Below are 24,995 nucleotides of genomic sequence, written 5' to 3'. Positions count from 1 at the left end.
ATAATTGGTGACAACAGTGGCATAGTTGGTGGGACCACTGGCAGGGGCATTGGTAATGGTGATATACTCCACTTTGCCGGGTTGCTCTCATTAGTGCAAGTGCTCACAACAGCTGCCAAAGCTTGTTCTAAGTGTGCTGAATCCTGTGCTGGATCACATGCCACAAATGCTTTCCATTTGATGCACATCTAAGCAATATTGATATGAATTCTAACTATCGATACTAAACAACAACATATGGCTACTAAATTACACTATTGATTTATATATCATAGTATTAGTTTACAAAAGTAAATTTTACATGTGATTTGTAAAGTATATGTGTTAAATTTATAAAGCACGACAATGATTTATAAAATACAACAATAACCAAACTAAGTCACTCGTGATGATAGTTTGTAAAATACACTTATGATTTATTAATCTGACATGTGCAATTTATAAATCATAATGATGATTTATAAATTATGCATGTATGGTTCATAAAGTATGTTACTGATTTATAAATCATGTGTATGATTTATAAACTATACACATGATTTATAAAGTAGTACATTGATATATAAATTAATATTATAATTTATAAATCAGTGTTTATACTTTACAAATAAGTGTTATAGCTAGTTTACAAAATTTATATAAATCAATGTTATAGTTTATAAAGTATGTCAATGATTTATAAATCAGGTATATGGTTTATAAATCAGGTAACTATATGGTTTATAAATCATGCATATGATTTATAAAGTATATGTTCATGATTTATAAAGTAGTGCATTGATTTATAAAGTATGGTTATAGTTTATAAATAAGGCATTTTTGTACAATTTTGGTACAAACGGCACCCCATAGTCCCTTACACAATCAGTCATACACAAGATGATGTAACATGGTGGAAGTTGTGTAACTTCTGTAACCATCTTGTTCATAACTTTGCACAACCATCACGTGGAAACTATATAGACTATCCGTACTACGTTCTGCTGCCAGGAATTTGTTAGTTAGTTACGACTGAAGGATGTCTGCCATCACCGTGTTGGCTGTTGTGTTGGGAGTTTTTCCTTTCAGTACTCTTGCTACCGACACTGTTTCAGAGCTACACATTTCTCAGTACGTTGGAAGGTGGTATGAGGTGAGTCACGGTGTGTAGTTCATAAACTCATGATCAATGGTGCTGCCCTTATTAGCTACAGGTTTTTGCAATTGAATTCAGCGACTTTGCAATTGAATTCGTCTCGTTTGCAATTGAGTTCGTCGCTTTTGCAATTGAATTCGTCCCGTTTGCAATTGAATTCGTCGGTTTTGCAATTGAATTCGTCGGTTTTGCAATTGAATTCGTCGCTTTTGCAGTTAAATTCGTCCGTAACAAGAATGGCAGCTGGAGGAAACACGAAAACATGATGTAGCTAGCAGCTGCTACAAGAACTTGTTCAAGTACAACAGTAGTAAATAACTCTTTATAAGGCAATAATTCTTCCTCTACAGCCTATCCAGCAACATTCCAAACTCTACTACGCCATTCGCGATGGGTGTGGTCACTCGCGAGCAAGTTAATTAACTTGTCAGACAGCTATCAACTTCGCGTACTACCAGCTAGCTCCAATTACTTTCTAGTGTCTCAAGTGTAACTCTCCAAGGCATAAATAGTTCATCTCTTAATGAACGGGTTGGTTTCTTGGAGCCGTTTTGTTTATGACGAATTGTAATGCAAACGCGACGAATTCTATTGCAAAACCGACTAATTCAACTGCAAAACCGACTAATTCAATTGCAAAACCGACGAATTCAATTACAAAACCGACTAATTCAACTGCAAAACCGACGAATTCAATTGCAAAACCGACGAATTCAATCGCAAAACCGACGAATTCAATTGCAAACGGGACGAATTCAATTGTAATACCGACGATTTCAATTGCAATACCGACGAATTCAATTGCAAAACCGACGAATTCAATTGCAAACGGGACGAATTCAATTGCAAACGGGACGAATTCAATTGCAAACGGGACGAATTCAATTGCAATACCGACGAATTCAATTGCAAACGGGACGAATTCAATCGCAAAGGCGACGAATTCAATTGCAAAAACCTGTAAGCATAGACGGGGCCCCAAGCTCAGTGCAGATAGATCAGTTTAAGCTACTCTCCAGTCATGATCATGGCCTTCATGGCCATAGGTCTACGTATCTCTTTGTAACCTTACTCCGACTAGACATTCGCTAGTTGTGCCAATTCCAAAATTTCACTTTGACAAAACTGAACGAGGTCAACGATCAAAGTGCACGTGACTGTTCACATGCAGAAGCAACTAAATTGATCGCTCTATTAGAGTATTTGTACCAAATAAAGAAACGCTTATGAATTCTCTTAATACTAAATACCAAACAAAGTATATATGATCATCAAGAAAGGCTTTTCTCTTATATTTTAAGTGTACATGCACCACCTCAGTTGTGGTGTATATGCAAATTTGGATTGTACATTGCTTATGAAATTTCATATTTGCAGGTGTATGGTGACATCTATTCAGATTATTTGTTTCAAAAGAATGCCAAGTGTATAACTGCTGATTGTAAGTTGTTTTTCATGTATATTTGCGTTTGCACCAGATTACATGCAGCATTGGCCTATACTCAGTAAGGTCCCCATGCAGTTTTTACCACGCAGAGCCATATGTGACTGAATTTTGGAAAATCACCCATATGGGCGCATGTGAGAATTTTCATGTTTAGAGAGTTGTTAATAAGAGCAGGGCACAGTTTTGAAATTATTTCAAGAATTTTCTTGTAATTTAAGGTATTGAGAATGGCTTAAAACCATTAACAAGTAGATTTGCACTGTAAAGTTTATGATTTGATCATTAAATATATTAGGTGTCAAATGCACCCATATGGGTAATTTTCCAAAATTTGGTCACATATAATCAATTCAGTGACAGCTCCCATTGTGGCTCAGTTCAGTCTATTAATGGAGCTAGATCTACTGACTGGGCACTAAAATCTTCCAGCTGGGATTTCCCAGATTCCCATTTCCCACATGAAACATAACACAGTCTCTTTTACATGGGCAGCATGGAGTCCTGCATGTCCCATGAGGATTGACTTACGGCTGCACAGATTCATGGCATATATTCCTGAATATAGTATACAGTTGAGCCAATGCCTTTAACCTGTATGTACACTTTGCTATACTCATAGGTGCATGCAATTACATGACAGACTACCATGCACTCTTACGCAGCAACAAAACCTAAGGCCCAGGCCAATGTTTGTGTTTTTGTACACGAATGACTTAATTTTTTTACAGATAGTTTATTACTCAACAAATCAGTTACTGTCCAAAATTCTGGCCGTTTGAAGTCTCCCAGTGGAGAATTGTTTTTGATCAAAGGATATGCTTACAGACCTGATGATAAGGAGCAGGGTAAACTGAAGGTGCATCTCTTTGGAGTGCCACGTGAAGGAGATTGTAAGACTTCTGTATGTTGAAATTGGTGAAAGTTTTTGCAAGTTGGTTAAATACGTCCTCTACTTTGGCCACAGCTTCTAAAGGCATAACTGTTGCATTATAGTTATAACTAATTAGTTAAAGAGCTTGAACATGTTGTAGTGGCTTATACCGGCATGTTGTATTGCATTATCATATACTATAATTTTACTATAATATATAGGTGCATGCATGTGTATAGTGTGCGTATGTAGTGTCTTTGCATGTGGTGATCTATATTGTTTGTTCACAGATTGGGTCATTCAACTTGGCCCTCCAACTTACAAAGGAAGGTTCTACCAATATTCTGTGGTCACTGACACATCTAATCTCAACTTGTTTGTACTGGCAAGAAATGTCACACAATTCAGAGAAAAGTTTGAAGCTACAGTACTAGCCAAACTGGAACAACAAGGTTTCACCAAGTTTTACAATAAACCGAGTAAGATATACCAAGAAGATGACTGCCAGTATGTTTAACAGTCAAAATATGGATACCATATGACTGACTGTTAGTTGGCTTTCAAGTGTGTACAATGGTTCATATAATATCAGTGTGTATTGATTATAGTTGCTCCAGCTCCATACATAGCTATGTTTAATTTCTGTGCTGGTCCATGCATGTCAGTAATATACAATCAACTTAAAACTGCATGTGATAAAGGTTAGCCTGCAAGGTCACAAGTACAGAGTGCTTCTACATACAAGGTGGTATTGAAGAGTTACACTACACCACAATGAAGTGTACCTTGTTCCCCAACCTGTAGCAGCTGGACAAATCTGATACAAATTGCTGAAGCTAAGTTTTGGCATCACAGGTTACAGAAGCACCACAGCTAGGTTTCAGAAGGGAATACTATATCAAGTTAATTCACCACAGGACAAATGTGTGGGGTCTTATTCTGAGCTAAAACATGCTCTAATAAAACATAACATAGCAGATACAGTATACACTACTACTACTACATGTGTGGTTAAAATGCTCCTTTGAGTTAATGATTATAAATAAATAGTCGCGAGAAAAATATCAGCCACAACTTGCATCAAAAATGGTTTAGTTGAGCTGACAGATATCAGATATCATGTTTGTCCTAATGTTTGTAGTTAAAGAGTTGCACGTGCATGCATATAGTAATATAATATTAAACCTCATCCAATCCTGACCATGCAGTTATTAGCTAGGATGACTGGTAGTTATGTTTCATACATTTTTCACCTATTAGTCACCTTCATGCATAAACCATAATTGGAGCCCTGCAAGAGACCAGTAAGAAGGCTATAGGCATGTTAATACATCTATATGATTTTAATATATAGGAGCCTGAGACGTCTATTTGTTTAGCTTGGACTACAGGATTTAAAATGTACTGGGAAGGAAACTTTTAAACAATTATATCTTGAGAAATTGATGGATGTTTATGGCATCATGCACGACCCATGAATTTTACCCAAGAATAAAATTGGTACATTCCATGGAGTGATTTCACTTTTCATGGCATACATTTCTGCATGGTAGCAATAATGGAGGGTACAGCACTGGAGGAATTGCCTCTGAAGACAACAAAGTCCATGTATCATGACATGAGTGCATGACTATATAGATAGTTATAGCTACATACTGCATTCATTAATAACATTATACTATAATATGTCTGTTGGTGAGTATGATATTCTTAGTTGTGGAGATTACATTTCTTAACATAATATATCATAAAAAGGTTGCGTTAGCGGAAGCGAATAGTTGGAGGTGGTTCCCATAAAGATGGTGCTCTCACACTGTAATAAACATATATTCAGTATTATACAATAATATGACATTACATACAGTGGTGGTCTTGTCTTGTGGCGCTTGTCTCCCTTACTGTCAATATATGGGTACCAGAATCGTGCAAAAACTGATATCGCAACAAATACTACTATCGTCAACACACAGAAGGTCGGAAGCAAAATTGCCACTGGAAAATAACAATATAATATGCCATTACCAATATATGATGATATGGTCAGACTTGTGAGATGATTCGCTGTCTATAAGACACACAAAATCATCATGCTAAAATAGTGCACATAGCATGCGGTGATCTGGACAAAAGAGAAAATTAATATCCTCAATCCCCAGATTCAAACAAACTATATTGCACATATAAAGACTCACACAGCAGCCTATCTCTATCTAGCTTTTCCTCTTCATCTTCCTGCTCCTCTTGCAACTCTTCAGTTTGTTCTTCAATTTTTATTTCTATACAGGTACACAATTATGTTAAACAATTATGTTAGGGATCTAGCTATGCCATAAAAGTAGTGAAGCAAGGAGAGACATAATATAAATTAATATTTATATGTGGGAAGTTTTATGCTAAGGCAGATGTTGTGTCATGTCTCATTGTCTCTTGTTTCACAGCTTTTGTCCCTGATATTAAATAGCTATATAATGCACACTTGTTTGTACTACTCACCAACATTTGATACACGTGATTGCTCTATTAGAATACTGGCTATTGTGTTAGGGTAACTGCTTGATCATTACGTTGCAGCAAGCCTCATTGTGAGGGCTTGTTTTGTTTACTGTGACTGTAACAAGTGTGAAGCCTTCACATCTATACTAGATAACTTTCACTTTAAAAGATTACCCAAACTTTTAACTCCTTACCCTCACTTGATTTATCCCTACCAATTGATACAACAAAGAACCAAGTTAGAACCATCTTTTTGTATGTAAATTTGATCCACATAATTCTTGTATTTATGTCAATGCAACAATTGTTGTAATCATGCATCCACAACTTACATACATGCACACACAATTGCAACTTGGTTACTGGCACTGTTGGCCAGTAGATCCTCCATACATGAAAACATAATTTATCTTTCACACTATAAAATTGTGATTCAGTAATTTAAATAATAACAAATGTCTCTATGAAGCAAGCAAAAGAGTAATATATGAGACAGCAAAATGATAATCATTAATACCCTAGTCACATGCCACAGCTAAGTGTATGATTGCCATATATAAATTGATGTCTGTGCAAGCTGTATGTTACCTAGCCTCTAGGCCTTGACCGTTGTCACAAAAAAAATTATAATATCTGGTTAGTGTACACTTGACCCCACCAAAACCTGCAATATCAAATAGATGAATATGTGCATGTTCACTCTATTGTTCAGGCATATTCCTACTAGTCTGAAAATATGTGTGCAGCGTATTGCCCTCCAGACCAATAAACTGACTGAGCACACATGCTCCTGTTTATGGGGAATCCATTTATAAAGCTCAAGATACTCTAATACAGCAGTCAGTTACTCTAGCAGAACTAGAGCACTCTTGTATTCCAATAATATGGTCTATAGTATATAGCTATGCATAGAGTTATTCATCAACATTATTAACTAAAATGCATCATCCCTTCAAGTTCCTGATTCCCCCCAAAGAAGATGTTATCAAATAAGTAGAGTAGATGTAAGTGTGTTAGACTAAAAATTTCTACCATAAGCAAGGCTTGCTCCCTGGTGAATAATTTTTTTTTAAAAATCTATCAGATATTAGTTGCTACATAGATAATTGGCATTGCTGTCTGTATATCATTTTTGTGCTACAGCACCAATTCAAGTATATTATTTGCACATTTCTGAATGTTACACGTGCACTCCTGACCACCTGAAATACTATACTTTATGCTAAACTGTAACACTATATGCCATTTCAGCTTTAGAATTGCCACTTCTAGAGACTGATGACAACTAATCACTTTCTTTCAACATGCACTGACTCACATGTTTATTTAATAAATTGCCATCAAAATTGTCACCTCAGAAGACTATGTGGGGCCAGACCCTTCTATATAGTGTGCTATGAAATCTGTGTAGTGAGTTTCACTTGCACCCTTTAAATAAAGTCTTACAACTCCTCCTGTTGCATAAACCCATAAACTCCTCTGAAATTTTCTAGATCCATTTCTACAACAAGTATTTAAGAAAAATAGGAATTTTATAAGCTCAGCTGCAGGAAAATTAAATCTCTACTATAGCTCACATATAACTAGCAATAAACCCAACAAGGCCAAAGTAGGATAAAATTTGAACTTCAGTTTTTCTCACACTTGTTTCTTAACTTTTATTCATCATGCAATTCTTTAGCACTACATCAAAGGGGAAAATGGCACCAGACATATGGGGATATAATTATATGACAAAATGGATGCTACTATAGTTTCGAATAAGCAAAGTATAACTATTTCATGCAGTTTATTGATGGCGTTCTGCCAGTTACACAGATGTACTCATGGAAAATGACACATGAAGCTACCTACAACCAATTTTCTCACTCCAACTGCTGGTGCAGAAATTAATTATGAGAATTTTAACATGCATGAAGCCATTGGTACACTGCCACAAATCAACACCTAGTGCTGTCAGCAAAATGGTACACAAATAATGGTACATAATACCGGTATTAGCATATTTAAAAGAGCTCATTACCTCTAAATCGCTCTTCTGATACACACATTCCTTCTTTAGTATCAGCTTCAGGGTAAGCACGATAGTCATCAATGCAGGTTTTACAGTCATCTAATGTAGACGCAGGCCTGTCATTACACTCTATACATCTTGGTATACCACAAGCTGCAACAAATGGCACACATTACACACATCCAATGAGCCAGCAACTTACCATAACAGAAACCATCTATCTCATCAAAATCATCCACCTCTCTACACTCACTGACGCATTGAAACACAATCTCTTCATTTGGTAGTAGATATTGGGGTCTTTCTTCACTTGGTTGGCGATAACGTCCTTCAGGACATTCTAAAAGTATCCATGCAGGTAAGCAGTTCTTACATTGCTATTATATGAAAAGTGGCACATAAGCTGCTGAAAGCATACAAGTATGTTTTTACCCCCAAAGCATCACAAATGCAATTATACACAGAAATAGCACTTAGTGACAACACAACACACCACCAGCATGCAAAGGACAAAACATAGGAAAATAGAGGCATAGCTGTTTACATGGCACCAAAAATAAAATTGTTTATATAATACAACTCAAGTTCTTCCTGACTATGAAATTTGTCAAAGTTTGGCAAGACTAAACCACATGCCAGTGGATGAAAATTTACTGATACTATAATTTTATAGTAGTTGAGAGCAAATTTCCTTTTCTAATTAATAATTTGAAGTGCTATATATACACATCATAAGAATTAAGAAAATAATCAAACTGCTTTATTAGAGTAGCACCATGTAGGAATATGCATGTTGACAATGGTGCATTTATGTTCTTAAAAAAAGCTCAGTACAAATGTCCATTCATCATATACAACCATATTGGATAATATTTTCAAGCCGATAAACGCAACTGATCTGATATACTACTACATGCCTAGAAACATGATTATACGACTGAATTAATGTGTACAATGTCTCACCAGGGAAATTTAAAAGTTGGCCATTTAAAGAGGATTCGGAATTCTTTTTATACAAGTACATGCCAGGTTCCACTGTATACTAGTGATGTGCAATATACCGAAAAATTATCGACATTGCAATATTTTTTTCCATACCGATATCGTATCGAATCTCAATATTTTTATAGTTGATATCAATATTTATCGTAGTCAATATTTTGCTACAATTTTCGATATATTGAGTAATATTTTAGTAATTTACAACTTTTGGAGTGTGATTGTGCAATCACGGTAGAAATGAAGCTCAGTTTTGTACAGTTTAGCCATTTTAAAAAACGTCTACCAGTTTCCAAAGCTTGTTATTACCTTCACCACAAGCTCTATAAAGCATAGCTGCTAAGTATAAACATTTGCCCCATGCAATTAATCAAAAGAAAAAAAATACCAAAAAGTATCAAAATTTCAATATTTTACCAATTATCATATCGATATCGTACCGAAACCAAAATCCTAATATCGCACATCACTACTGTATACGCAGGAAAATGCAAATGCACATATACAACCATTCATGAGTTTATGTTCCATTCTTTAAACAAAGACAGTCAAGCAGCCAAGTTTATGCTGCTTTTTGGATCCCCATTTCAAAGAGCTTTCCTTTCTCTCAGCTAGCGCATTCAGCATTACAAATGTAGTAGTTGTATGATACATACCTGCATGTATGCAGACTCACACGCATTCCTGAAATATGAGCTACATAGCCAGTGTAGTATGTTTACAAACTGGTTATTATCACAGAACTAATTTTATTGCTGGTCTTGTAGCTACACATTACTATTGCTTAGTACAATTATAGATTTTAAATATTTTGTGAGATTTGTATATGCTTCATGAAATATGTGAAAATTAAATACCCATAATATTAGATACTGGCTATACAGTGAATACAGCCAACCAGTCATATAAGCAACATCTGCTTGACTATTACAAGTAACTCACCACAACCTGTTTCACCCACTTCAAATCCCAACATTGTACATGATGTATTCTCAAGACATTTACGATTGTTGTCATGATCGATGAGATACTGGCATGTTGTACATGAAGTTTGGTTGTCACGTGGACATGAACCACAACGATCACTGCATTCTGAAAAGACATAGCACACACTGACATAATCATCCAGTATGCATAAACAATAAGACAATTCTATATGTCCTATATAGCCTCAGTTTGTTCTTGCATGCATGGGCTTGTGATAGCTACAGCATAGCACCACTGAAAAAGGAAAAAAAATTAAAATATTTCTACCAGCTGCATCCAACTACTACGATGATGAAGGAGTACTTACCGCCTACACAAGGGTCAGAGAGAGTGGGTTCACACACAGAACACGCGTGATGATACGTATCAGAAACGTTCAAAGTTGTCGTCGGTATCAGAGTAGAGCCATCATAACACTGGAAATCATATCTAACTCCATCATCTTCACCAGTGAATGCTGACAGTGACATGCTCTCTGCAAATGATCCATCGTGTGCCAAACAGTTCAAAACGAAGTCGGTAACAGCTCCGCCCAGAGAAGCGTTGATGCGAGTCTCTATTTCATCAAGATCGAACGCACAGAGTGACTCGGACTGGCCATTCACCGTTGTACACGCTACCAATAACAGCAATAAAATTTCTCTCATCTCGTGCTAGGTGAACAACAAAACAGTGGGGCGATTGTAGGCGTGGCAGCTCGCGCATGCGCATCGTTACTTATCTTTATGTGCTTTTATTATTATTATTATTATATTTTATAATTGTAAGACTCATATGCATGAGCATAGTACAATGATTAGTTACAAATTAAATTAGAATGTAAGCAAATAAGTAAGTAAATTAATTAAGCATAAGTAATTAAGTAAGTAAATTAATTAAGGATAAGTAATTAAGTAATTGAAGAGATCACTAGTGTACAAGTGTAGAGAATTGTTGTAGAGTTGGTGCATTGACAGTGACACTTGGTAAAGCATTCCACTGAGGGACTACTCGTGGAAAAAAAACTGTACTTATAGCTATTAACTGTTGAAGATATTGTAACAAATCTTTTGTTGTGACCTCTAGTGATAAGAGAGTTTTTAATCATACATTCTGGGAGTGAAACATCTATTAAACCATTTAAGATTTTATAAAGGACACATAGAGACTGAATATCTCGTCTTTTCTTCAAGCTGTCCCACTGTAAAGTTGATAACATTTCACTAACACTGCTGTATCTGTTAAAATCAGACATCACATATCTAGCAGCTCTCCTTTGAACAGATTCTAATTTGTTAATGTTGGTATAGGGGGACCAAACAAAAGCTGCGTACTCCAAAATTGGTCTGACATATGTACAATAAGCATCAACTCTAATATTCCTCTGACAGAAATGAGTGTTTCTTCTTATGAATGCTAAGGCAGAGTTAGCTCTTTTACAGATACACTCAATATGCTTGTTGAAAGTAAGTTTACTGTCTAATGTAAGTCCTAAGTACATGTACATGCATGGGCAAGCATTTGATCATACAGTGTGTAGTGTGTGACAGTTGGATGCACTTTGTGAGTAATTGTTAAAACAACACATTTAATTGGGTTAAATTGCATAAACCATTTGTTTGCCCAATGTTCCAGACAATGTAAATCATTCTGTAGGACATCGGAGTCATGCTTAGAGTGAATTTGGCGATACAATAGACAGTCATCTGCAAATAGGCGACAAGTAGATTTGATACAGCTGGGTAAGTCATTTATAAAAACAAGGAACAGTAAGGGGCCCAATACAGAGCCCTGAGGTACTCCACTGGTAACATTGACAACTTCTGAAATAGAACCATCACAAACAACTTGCTGTTTACGGTTGGTTAAAAAAGACTGAATCCAGTTAATTGTCTCTCCGGTAATTCCGTAGTACCTTAACTTTAACAGTAAGAGTTTATGGGAAACTTTGTCGAAAGCCTTGCTGAAATCCAGCAGTATGCAATCAGTTTGTGCATTGTCATTTAAACTGGATGCTAAGTCATGGACGGTTAATAGTAGTTGAAGATCAGCAGAGCGTTTTTGGCGGAAGCCAAACTGATTGGTTGAGAGAATATTGTTACGTTCTAAATGACCCATCACATGCGAGTAAATAATGTGCTCTAAAGTTTTACATAATAAAGAAGTGAGTGAAATGGGCCTGTAGTTAGCTGGGTCGGATCGTGATCCTTTCTTGAAAATAGGTGATACTGTTGCTTTTTTCCAATCTGTAGGGATTATGCCTTGTTTAAGGGAACTTGCTTAGGCCAGGCAAACCTGTTTCTCATCCCCGCTAGTACCCCACCGCTTATCAATCACGTGCACACGTATTTTGATGCTAAGTAAGCTGGCTACAATTCAATTCAATTATAAGCTTTATGGTGCAATGTTACCGGCAAGTGTACTGAAGTTACATGGTTCAGTTGTGCAACAATAAAAGTGAGTTAGCGTACAGTTGCACTAAAGGTAATCCAGACCCCATAACGCATTACCTTAACATTAAAATTAGGTACTTATATAATTACAATTAGCTGCTAAGTGTATCAAAGTTGGGTGGCTTGGGATGTTTGGAGCAGATGCTACAAGGACATTGTCTGGACTGAAGTTTCTCATAAAATGTTGCCAAAGGATTTTAGTTTATTTTACAGCACAGCATAAGTCACTTAATTGCACCTCAGAAATGGTGGTAACTAAAACGTAGGTATACAGTTCTGAGGCTTTAGCAGACAGCTTGATTTGGAGTATTTTCTTTATTAATGAATAATGAAAAATGACCTCCCGATCCGAATTCTTGTGGATGAGAAACAAGTAATCAAGTTTTCCCTGCCTTACTTTTATGCTGAGAGCATACATTTTAGCTCATTAGAATTTTGTACTTGTGAAAAGTTCCTCTATGAGAAACCACATTCCATTAACTATTAAATACAATTCTTCAGGTATCTGTGCATGACACTCTTACAATCTGAATCTGAATTCTCTATAGAGAGACCAATTGTACTCTCCTTTACTTGTGTTCCTGTTAAACTCTCCTGCCCTGTAAATTTATGTAGCTAAGTATGTGTTTTTGTATGTTGTCAACATGTACAGTAGTTAAGTAAGTATATACATATCTTGTATCTGGTGTTGTAAAGATAAAATTAATTGGTGCAATGTAGAACGATTCTCTGTCATGGTCAAATCACATTACTAACACTGCCAACAAAGCTACTAGAATACTGAACTTACTCAAACGTCACCTCAGTCAATAATGTCAAAGCATCAGCATACTTAACATTTGTCCAACCCATAATGGCAGCAGTGTGAGTGCTATGATGAACCAACTCAAAGTCATCATTGATGCAACAAAGGAAACAGTTTAGGCCGAATGCATGTGTTCTATCAAACTAGTTGGTATATCTGTTCTTATACAGCCGCTTCCTTTCTATACCACCAGATGCACTAGACACCACCACTCTCCCCACTTCTCTACTATTACCACTGCTTACACAAAAAGCTTTACCCAAACACTATTTGTGATTGGAACAAGCTCCCTACACAACAATGATTGAACTGAATGACTGTGAGAACTGCTTCATTGTTACATGATTATACATGCACTAGTACTAGTCCCTGTCCTTTTACGATTGTATGTATTGTTTTTGGGGTTCTTTGCTGTCTGCCCTGTATTGCATAATAGAGTGACATGATATGATATGAAAACATAAGGTGATAGTATTGTGTGCAATGTTACTGGAAAATGGCTGAGAAATATACAAAAGTCTATCCTGTACAATATTGTTGCATTTCTTATTAGGCAAGATTCTACTATCGGTAGCGAACAGTTGGACGTGGTCTCCATACAGTTGGCTCCCTCACACTGTCCAAATAAAAATCCAATAACATATACATAGATGACATTTAAGAAAGTCACGTACAATGCTGGTGGGGTTTTGCTCCTATAATCTCCTTTGCTGTCGAGGTAGGGGTACCAGTAGTGGGCAAACACTGATATACCGACAAACACAATCACTGTGAGTGTGCAGAATAGCGGCAGCAGAATTTTCACTGTGAACAAAAAGTGAGCAGAACATAATCAAGGACAACAAAAAAATTTGTAGGGAATTTATTGGGTGATTGGAATTGGTATTGTGAGGGGACTAGAAAGAGTGAGCCTCTTGGAACTACACTTGATCCTTGCTTTTATTAATAAAGAACTTGACTTTTTATCACATAAAACTACATTGTATTTGCCAGATTGTAATCACTGCCCCTCTGAAAAGTCCCTGTTTACTTTAATAAGCTTCTACTTTATTGCATTGACTGTACACAGTCAATATTACCATTGTAGCACAGGTTTTCAGAACAAAGCTACCCTGCTTTCAGCTGGTATCTTGCTGGAGTTGTATGCATAATTTTTGTTTGAAGGTAATTGTTTGATGGCAACATATGCTAATGGTTTGTTGGCAGTTCCTTCATAGAGAACATTTGGCTTTTACACTGTCACTGTTAGGAAATCAACTCACAATTCTTTTTGACCTCAAATGGGTTTTCATTATGAAATGACTCTTAAATTTTGTACTATATCTATCAGCCGTTTGTTTCACATTCTACAAGTGAACTTACTAACTAATACAGCTTAGTTTTGCTTCTACTGTACTGTATGCAAGCTTACCTTGGTATTCGTCAATTTTCTTTCTGTGTCAATTTACAGAAAACAGCTTACTGACGTACCTATCACTAGCACTTAACACAAGATATTTTAATAGAATAGTCCCCATACTTTCTATATAAGCCCAACCTTCACGGTAGGGTAGCAAGAATGGGTTCAGAGCACACCCTGACTCACATGGTAATGCAATGACTACTACTAGAGTTATTGACTGCTCTATTAGATTACTAAAACTGTGGCAAGGATGCCTCTTTTCCCTAATCAACAAAACAGAACCTTTCTTTGTATAGTACCATGCATGCATAGTACTTACATAAGAGCTGTAACTTGAGAGTGGAAGGGGAAAGGGCCTGCTGGGGAGCATTTTCTTCATTTTGCATCCATAGGTACTTTTGCTATTTGACCCATTCAAGCCTGTATGCAGGAATTTCAAAAGGGGGGTTCTAAATTGAAGCGGTAGGCGATCCAAGATAGATGCTGAGAAAGGTTTAATATTCAATGTCCTGAGAATAGCCTAAAATTGCTAAATGCAGAAATGCATGCATTGATTAAATATACTTATCACACATCATTGTGTTGGCACAAATTCCTCTCAACATGGGCCTAATACAAACAAGAGATTAAAATATGGTTGTAGTGCATGTACACTCCAGCATTTCTAAGACTGCTCAGGGTCATTCATTTCAGCTATAAGCTAAACCTTACATGTCACCATTGTCCAAACATGGATGATAACTACAGTAAAGTTAATGTGAAAACAACTGACAGACAGACACACTTGACACTTCAGAATTCATATCACTGGATGCAACAAGCCAGGCTTACTTGTGTTATAGTTGTTGTTATAGTTAACAGTCTATCAGTCACAGTGTCCATAAAGTCTGGTACTCATCATTGCTATTCCGGGCTCTTATTAGAAAACATTTAACTAATTATGATTGAAATTGATCGAAATAATAATAGTAGCTCTCAGTGCAGTATGGTCAAGGATGGCTTGATGGGTGGCCTTATTAAGATACTGTAAGTAGAATAATAGAAGCCTTAGCGATAGAGAGAAAACCACTGTCTGTATTCATGCATCATTAAAGTGGTTTCTATGCACACAGATAACCTAGAAGCACTATGGTTAGTACGTACCTGGATTCAGCTGGTAGAAGCCATGGAAGGCGTGTAATGAATGCTGGAACACAGATTTTAGTTGAAAAGATCATTTTACAGTAAAAATAAAATTTCCAGTTTAAAATAGGGGGTTCAACTGAACCCCCCTCGGGTACGGGCCTGCCATTTACTATGTATTTTCTACATTATATCCATTGTTAATGCTAAAATCTTACTGACTCTAAAACTTATATATAGGTAACAGGTACTCAACATGTGCCTTATGGTTAATAAACAAGTCTAAATCAATCTACTTATTTCAGCTGTTGGAGACATAGTGGTAAGTTATGGATGATTTCCATTTTACTCTTAAATATTGACAACACATGAAACAATTGATGGACTATATATGGATCGATACAGTACCTTTTCGCTGCAAGCACGTCCATGACGTATGCATTGTGCCTACTGCGCAATGCTAAAAAGATACAAGTCGAGCCAAAGCAACAACATCTAGCTCTAAGAAAATGAATGCATTAGCTAGCAGTTAGTAAGTCAGTCAGTCAGTCAGTCAATCAGTTAGTAGAAAACACCATGTTAAAATTCCAACTGAAAGTATTTTTTGGTCACTTTGAAGAAACGTTTGGGTTTTGTTATACCTAACCAATGTTACCAAGTTGGCATAAAGAAAAAAAAACGAGACAGGATTTTGGTTGCCTGTAGAGAGTTCATGCAGCTACAAGCAACTCAACATGTACAGAGGGTTCAGTGGGAAAACTCAATAGAGGAAATGCATACCGAAAACATTCTAATATAGTGGTCCCTCGATTATCCGAACTTGTTGGGCCCTGGGTGTGTTCAGATAATCGAAAAGTTTAGATAATCAAAGCCCATTTATTTATATACAGAGCCTTGCTCAATTACTCTAATAGAACACACACCTTATATATAAAATACTCTAATAGAGCAGTCATAGCTACAGTTCGGATAACCGAAAGTTCAGTTAATCAATGGTCGGATAATCGAGGGACCACTGTAAGCACTTAATTTTTTAACATGTTATGATGACAAATTTGGGAATTGATTCATAACATAGACAGTAGATCAGTTATCAGCGCTTCTTACAGAGTGTTGATTTCTTCTACCTAGGAGGTAGTACAACTGGTGAGCGACAGCCTGCTCATAGCATTAGAGGTGAGTTATAGTCTGAGCTGCACTTGCTACCCATACTTTTATATGGGATTTTCATAACTTTTTGATAGTCATTCACCATCAACTTTTTGGAAAACGCTGCCACACCACTTTAATTGAGCATTTTTCTTTCGAATAATATAGTGTGCATATCCTCTATTCTTCATGTTCCCAACTGCTGTATTGTATGAAATCTGTAAGTTTTAACACTAGCAAGCAAACCTATGGTTTTTGGAAACTTTGCATAACAACAGCATAGTTGTCTTGGTAAATTTCTATATAATACCCATCAAAGAAAAGAACAACCCGACATGGGCTATAACAGCAAAACACATGCCCCACTACTAACTAGTAGCAGTCTCACTTGGTTTTCAGCTATGTTCTGTCCAATATGCATAGAAGAGTGAAGCTAGCTAGGGATCACCTGAAGTGTGAATTTAAGCATGGATAAGGTAGGGGTTAAATTTGGTAATGATATCCCTCATGTTTCACTTTAATGTAAACAAGCTGTATAGGACCAGGTGTCTTATAGACCTTAGCACTTGTGCTGTAAAACCTTAATAAAACTAAAGTGTCACACCGATTGCTAAAGCATGTAGTACAGTAGTAGCAATCTCTGTGCGAGACTTTGCAGTAGCCAGCTTCTTTAGTGAGCCATGCCCACTTTTAATATCAGGGATGTGAGTGACACTGTCTGTAAGCATATGTGAGTCACGCTAACTTATAAGTTGAAGTTTGTACGTATGTGTGAAGAAGCAGGCTGTAAACAGCTATGACTTCATACTTAATTAACATTAATTATCTCTTTGTATGCATACATAATTACTTTTTGTAGCTTATTAGTGTAATTAGCCAGGTGTTTTTACCTAATCCTGTCTTCGTTGTTATTTTTGTAAGTTATCAGTAGGTTGTTTTGACATATCTCTGTCTCTTTATTGTTCTAGTTTTGTATAGGTAATTAACTCTCTTTGTAAGCTTGTGTAGTTGACCTTTTGCTGACCTTAGCACTATATACAGCTTGTATAAATACTCTGTATCTGTGTGCAAAATTTAGTCTGCAATTGAGTGTGCTAAACTGAGTATTGAGAACTGAAGCGCCGGATCGAATAGCTAGAACTACTCGGCTTCGTGACAGTATGCATGAAGCCATATCACTTACAGATTTTTACCGAGGTAGCAGCCACCTCAATTGCCATGATGCTAGCCATGCTACTGCTAGTAACAAAAAACTAAATGATTTACAACACAGAGAGGTCAACTCACGTAACAAATTATTCTCCTCTTGCTCGTCTTCTTCCTCTTCTTGCTCACGTTCTAGATCTTCGGTTTGTTCTTCAATGTTTTCCTTTAGCTCTTCGGTTTGTCTTTCAATTTCCTTCTCTACATCAAACACACCATGATAGTTATGTCACAATGAGCTGATATCTCAGGTAATTCATGAATGAATTATAGCTAACACAAGGGCTTGAAATTTGGCTCATTTGCAACACTAACTCTCCCACTAGAAAGGCTATTAATGACATTCCTGATACGGCACATTAAAAACATTTCATATGGGGAATAAGGCCCCACGTCAGTGGTTTTTCACAGGCCTGACGACCCACCAATTATGCAGATAGAAAAATTCATAACTAATAGTTGAACCAAAATAATATTATATTTGTAGTGAAAAGTCTAAGCATCGATAAAGTCTCATTTTCTTTCCAATACTATACACTAACAATACCTTTTCAAAAACACATTTGCAAGTAAAATTTGTCAAGACCACTTTACTTGTATTTTTGCTGCTAGTTCTGCTCTCATTTGTGTTATTTTATTTTGCATACCAGCTTAGGGACCATCCATAATTTTCAGTCTTTATGCAAGCGTACAAAGAGTACTCTTTTTTCTAACCCCTCCCTCCTTCACAAAGCATACTGTATAAATGTTGATACTATGTACAGTATATACACAATGATTATTCATCATTTTATAAGCGTACGTGTGATTTAACCCCCTCCCCCCTAGCGTACTCTTGCATAAAGGCTGAAAATAATGGATGACCCCTTACTGACTTTATATGTGCATTTTCACCAGTAACACTAATTAAGTTGAAGTGACCCAAGTATAGGTTTTTTTTTTGGTTTTTTTTTCAATTTGGCACTGGACCCAAACAAAGGAAGTTTCACACCTTCACAGTAGTCACCATTTATCAAATAAGGGGTCATCCATAATCTTCAGCATTTTCACAAGCATGCAGAGAGTACTCTTTTTGCTTACCCCCTCCCCCCATCCCAAAACGCACTATTAAAATGATGATGCAACTAAAACTTGTTCTATATAATTATATCATATGTTTTGCTTTAATATATTTATAAAGCATATATTATTGTTGCTGTATTTACACTGTAGGAAATCCAGAGACAGATTGTGCAGATCATTTGTGTCAATCCTGTATATAATATTATACTCAATGTTTGTTTCTTTTTTATAGTTCCATGCTTTTTGCAAATTGGTATCTGATATATTTTCCACAAATGGGACATTGCAGGAAGTTTCATCAAATTAATTGCACGAGCAGTATTCTTGCTACAATCTTATCATTACATACTCCTTTGTGAAAGCACACAAACCCTCATCGTTTTTCCATACACTTGATGTAAATATTTCCATTCATCCAACAACTACTTTTCTGCTTGCAAGCTTTAATGGCCTTGTTGATTCTCAGTGCAAGTCTGGACATTATTGTGTGAACTTTAGCAGCATTACTAGACTCTTCTACTGTCAGATTGAGATTCTTCGTTTACTGCACATGTCTGCAAGGAACACAGCAGTGAGAAGCAGCTGTCTATTGTACATGATACTAGCTAGCTACAACTACACCAAGGATTTGTAACCTCCAAGTTTAAAAATCTACAGTATTGCTAAACTAGGTGCCAGTCATCAGGAACCGTTACTGTCATTATTTCACAAGTATCACATTACTGACTACGCTACAGCTATATACTTACTGACCCATATCCACTAGCTACCCTGTTCATGGTTTATAGCTGGATCATACCTTGAAAAACGAATTGATCCACCTCAACTTGTTTTGCTTTAAGTAGTCTGCTGTTTTTTGTAGTGCTGCAATATACTGCTTTTGGCTTTCCACAACTCTCTGCTACCACCTGGGCTACCACCTGGGCTACCACTCCGCTGCTTGAGCACACCGCTTTTGCTCAATGCATTGTCTGGTTTGTCATGTTCACGAAATGTTGGTATCAGTTGTTTGGTGACATGTTTACACTGTTGGGGTACCTTGCCAGCTCCTGAAGAAACTCCTACAGCAGCTGAGCTGTGAGTCAGCCTCCGCCATCTTCAAACGTTAAATGTACACGCATGCTAAATTATTTAGAATTATTTTTAAATAGCGTTACTAATATCAACTTTATTAAAAAGCATACATGTTGGATTTACCCCCTCCCCCCCAGCATACGCTCTGTATGCTTGCAAAAACAAAAAAAAAAATTATGGATGACCCTTAAATAAAGTTGCATTTAAAATATTACAAAAACAGTTTTCTCAAGTATTAGTGAAACATGAACAAGTTATTGGAGCTACTACTTCACTAGCATTGACACCAGGAGAGGTACACATTTACCAACCCTTGAAATTAAAATGACTGTTCAATTAGAAGTATTTAGCGTGTGTTCTATTAGAGTAGTGAACATCTTGATCATTGTTTGAGACCACAATAACTGGTCTACTGTAGGACCCACAATAAGGGGTTTTGTACATATTTTAGAGGATATATAACTTATAACTTACCGCTTAAGCAGAAATTTTGGCGAGCAGAATATTTGGTGTTCGCTTAATAATTTGCATTTACCGAGTTTAATTTGAAAAAATGCATGTCTAATAAAGTAGAGTCCCACATGGTAGCTATGTGGCTTCTCAATGTACAGATTTCTTGTGAAACAGAGGACAGATATTTATTCAATCAGCGCACAGCCTTCTGAAAAGGAAACAAAGTGATCGGAAACATCCTCTGTGCAAGATATCCACTGCATGTACTGCATCTTCACTTCTTTTGGGTGAAAGAGTAGAAACATGTAGATGACTTTTGGGCTTAATCTGGATATGGACATACTCAAAGGCCTGCAGCCTAACCTAGCAGTCAGGTACTGCTATAGCAACAGCCCATTCAATATAATAATAACTAGTGAATTTAAAAAATTGTTAATTTAGAAATGGAAGTAGGGATCAAGCGATAAAAACTACTGAAACAAGTGATTTGAATGATGGCAACTATTACAACATAGCTTTGTGGGGAAATCCTTACATTGGCATCTCACCACCTCACCATATATGTTCAATGCCAAAGTAGGAATTTCCCCACAAAGCTATGTTGTAATAGTTGCCATCATTCAAATCACTTGTTTCAGTAGTTTTTATCGCTTGATCCCTACTTCCATTTCTAAATTAACAATTTTTTAAATTCACTAGTTTGTTAACTTTTTTTGGTATAGGTATATAGCTATTATTGATCTTTGGCACTGACTGCTCTATTAGAGTATCTCGATCTTGCTGCTTGCTTTATGCAAGCTGCTCAATTACTAAATTGAAAGGCATGCAGGGTTTCTATCTCCTGTTTTCTACAATTAGTTACAGCTGGACCATTAATAATGGGCGTGGTCCACTGATCGTTAAGTACGAACGCGTGCTCTGATTGATAAGGGCGTGGCAGTGTGTTATTATTGCGCTTACTTCGCTAGGCTGTTTGATCGCTTTGCAAGTGTTGCTATACAGGCATCTACTTGCCCTTACAGTACGGAATCCGTTATTAGTTTTGTGGCATCCGAATACGGCTGCTCTAAGGAAAGTGTTGATACGAATTATTAACGCCTCCGTGACTGGAAAAGAAGAAGACGATCCGTAATTGAAGATAAAAGGAAAGGCAAAGCGCAGAAGGCAGACACTCGTCGGAACCCGAAAAGGTACATCCCAGCAGCGAGTTAAATATTGTAGCAAAGAATGGTGATCCTTCGCTGCTTCGTTTGGCCTGTAGCCTTGCGAATGTGGTCAGGCTGGCTGGCTGGCAGGCAGACGAAAATTTCTGTTTTAGCGATTTTTTAGAAATAAAATTCCAGCACTTTTTTAGTCGTTTCCTGATATATAACGCTAGAAATAAAGTTAGAAACTTGAAGACTCTTTAGTAAAAGGTTTATTTGCTGCGTGAGATATTTCTAGGATGATTTTTGAGGGATTGAAATCTGAGGCGCGCCAAATCCACCCGGATCCCTACTTAAACAGTACTATTGTACTGTTTGATAATAATAATAACCTGAGATATTAGACAATCGTAGAATTGTTTGATTAACTACAGGCTAAGGTTCAGTACATCGACAGCAAAAATTTAGTGCAGACTGTGTCTCCCTCCCATACAGGTAAAGAGCTATTTCATTAGCTATCTTTATTTGTATCAGATTTGACAAAGTTCCACTTGGATCTTACTTCTCATTTGACAACTTGATACAGCATCTTGCTCCATGCTTCGCTTGATCTCATGCCTGTTAATCAGTTAATAATAAACTATGGTAAATTTTAATTTGGCAATTTTGTAAGCATCTGCCAAATCATCAATTATAATTCCATACCAAAATTTCTGCTCATAAGGTAGTGCTACAGTCACCCTTACTAGAAGAACAAACCTATTAAAGGAAGATAGGGACTGCCGAAACAAGCCACAAAACAAGAAAGGACACTGGGATGGTAATATAAACCACAAATCCTTAATTTGATTCTTCTATTGAGAAGATGTCAATTGCATATGCTCCTTTGAGTTAATTGAGTCAAAATAGGGATTTGCGGTTTACGATACCATCCCAGTAATTCTTTCTTGTTTCGTGACTTTTTTCAGTGGTCCATATTCTCCTTTTTCATTCATCTTGTTTGTGTAGCTTTCATTATTTCATTATGGATTTTATGAGATATATTTTAGATAGAGCAATTTTTTATTTTACATGCAGTCAGTCTTTCGGTAGCTATACACAAGAAACTGATAGAATTGCAGTGTATATTTAAAATGAGCCAGAAATTACATTACTAGTGACTTAGTCACTGTCAAATTTGATACATGCTTCCTTATTTGCATGCAGATACACTTGATTGGTTTATTAGAGTAACTAAAGGTGACTGCTCTATTAGAGTATTTTAGCCCACCCAGTATACTAATTATGGAACAAAACCGCCTTAACCCCAGTACGCTAATGTGTTTCATAGGTTTTCCACACGTTTTTCAATGGTGCGACTTCTCAGGTTTTTCATAGGCTATACACACCCATGAAAACTTACTCTTTCATGGGTTTTTCATTGGTACAGGTGTACATTACTTTGCTCCATGCATTTCATGGATATTTCATTATCCATGAAAAATACCAACTGCAACTTTCATGGGTATTTCAAGGTGATCATGGGAATTCCATGATAATAGCATGGAAATATTGACCAGTAGTGTATGCTTGTTCCAGTAACAAAAATCATTGGTATTGAACACAAGTTCACCTCTGATATTTTGGTAGGGCAAACTGAGTATAATCACTGGCGAAAATCCAGTAATATCAATATCATGATATTATTTCACTGAAACCAGGTACTGTTTCATTGGAAGACTTACTACAATACCAAGATACTACCTAGTCCTATGGAACATGACAAAGTATGCAACTAGTGAAATAGACACTATTTTAATTACAAATGGTAGATTAACCATATCCCACAATCCTTCCTAAGGCATCAATTTCAGTAATGCTATAATTAAACAATTAACATGATTTGGTAGCATTTAATTGTTTTCTATCATACCTCCAATAATAGTACTCACCCTCAAATTCTTCTTCAGTGATACACTCGTAACCAGAATTACTATGCTGATAAGGATGATACCCTTCCACACATTGCAGACACACATCTGGTAGATCACAATTTATACAATTCTCAATACCACAAGCTATAATGTAACAACACTCTACATAATGCACAGTACACAATGTCTTGTGTGTCATTACCATAACAGAAAGCCTCTCCCTCCACTGTCACGTTCATGAAGGGTCCAGTACACTCGTCAACACAGTGATACACCACCTCTTTGTTTGGTAGAAGATACTGAGGTGAACCCTCAGTTGGTGAACCCTCAGTTGGTGAACCCTCAGTTGGTGAACCCTCAATTGGTACAAGGAAATGTCCTTCAGGACATTCTACGAACATTATATGCGATGACATATAGTACATGTAGACACTTTAGAGCACGTACATTATCCAGACTATTATTTATAGTCCCAAAGCATCCTTTAGTACATAGATAATCAGGGCATGAATAGTTGGTACCAAAGTGAATGCCCTAACTGTACATGCATTTACTGTGCGACAAGCCATACTAAGTAGGTCAACAAGTGTCACAATTCCAGTATTCAATGGTGCAGAAACCTTTCTGGTATTTGTTATTTCCTGATTTCCTTTTTCTAACATAACCCACATGCACCAGTCTTTTATAGTCAGGGTGATAATCTGTGTGTAAGACTGTCCACAAGCACACTGTACATAGACACATACTCACCACAGCCTGCTTCACCCACTTCAAATCCCAACGTTTCACATGATGTATTCTCAAGACAGACACTGTGATTATCGTGACTAACCAGGTACCGACATGACGTGCACGTCTCAGAGTTATCAGAACACGAGCCACAGTGGTCAGCACACTCTGTAAGGACATACTCACACAATCCTTGGTAATCACTTTGCTCACCGCTGCCTTCGCAAGGGTCATCAACCAGGCTAAAGTTACAGGAAGAACAAGCGTGATTATACACATTAGAAACGTTCATAGATATAGTCGGTATTAGAGTGGACCCCTCGTAACACTGGAAGTCATATCTTACTCCTTGGTCTACGCTAGTGAACGCCGACAGTGAAATACTCTCGGCGAAATGAGAGCCATTTTGTGCCAAACAGTTCAAAAGGAAGGCGGTGACAACTCCATTCATAGATTCATTGATGTGTACCTCGATATCACGTAGATCAAATGCACAAAATGACTCGGACTGGCTGTTCACTAGCGCGAACACAGCTAACAACAACGCAAGCACTCTCATC

General features: G+C 36.8%; 3 protein-coding genes across 4 annotated transcripts; 1 reads left to right on the top strand and 2 right to left on the bottom strand.

Moving 5' to 3' along the window:
* Positions 1–879: 879 nt before the first annotated feature.
* LOC136251819 (uncharacterized) lies at positions 880–4,139 on the top strand. 2 transcript variants are annotated; one of them, XM_066044226.1, is made up of 4 exons: positions 880–1,132; positions 2,513–2,576; positions 3,311–3,472; positions 3,744–4,139. In XM_066044226.1, the coding sequence occupies exons 1-4, from the start codon at positions 1,019–1,021 to the stop codon at positions 3,968–3,970; spliced, it is 567 nt and encodes a 188-aa protein (XP_065900298.1). In that variant the 5' UTR covers positions 880–1,018; the 3' UTR covers positions 3,971–4,139. The 2 variants fall into 2 exon arrangements, with proteins under 2 accessions (XP_065900298.1, XP_065900299.1); XM_066044227.1 differs by having other exon boundaries at positions 2,513–2,580; positions 3,315–3,472.
* An 824-nt stretch (positions 4,140–4,963) lies between these two features.
* On the bottom strand, positions 4,964–10,635 carry LOC136250182 (uncharacterized). The gene is made up of 7 exons (XM_066042364.1): positions 10,254–10,635; positions 9,902–10,051; positions 8,163–8,300; positions 7,970–8,113; positions 5,646–5,729; positions 5,316–5,445; positions 4,964–5,266 (listed from the first exon to the last, which is right to left on the bottom strand). Exons 1-7 carry the CDS (start codon positions 10,591–10,593, stop codon positions 5,215–5,217), a joined length of 1,038 nt encoding a protein of 345 aa, XP_065898436.1. The 5' UTR covers positions 10,594–10,635; the 3' UTR covers positions 4,964–5,214.
* A 2,981-nt stretch (positions 10,636–13,616) lies between these two features.
* LOC136250179 (uncharacterized) lies at positions 13,617–24,994 on the bottom strand. Its single transcript, XM_066042361.1, has 7 exons — positions 24,649–24,994; positions 24,457–24,603; positions 23,909–24,097; positions 23,725–23,850; positions 18,144–18,260; positions 13,858–13,987; positions 13,617–13,799 (listed from the first exon to the last, which is right to left on the bottom strand). Exons 1-7 carry the CDS (start codon positions 24,992–24,994, stop codon positions 13,748–13,750), a joined length of 1,107 nt encoding a protein of 368 aa, XP_065898433.1. The 3' UTR covers positions 13,617–13,747.
* Position 24,995: the final 1 nt, after the last annotated feature.

The sequence above is a fragment of the Dysidea avara genome, chromosome 3, assembly GCF_963678975.1.
Source record: "Dysidea avara chromosome 3, odDysAvar1.4, whole genome shotgun sequence".
NCBI lineage: Eukaryota > Metazoa > Porifera > Demospongiae > Dictyoceratida > Dysideidae > Dysidea > Dysidea avara.
This window is presented reverse-complemented; position numbering and strand designations above follow the sequence as displayed.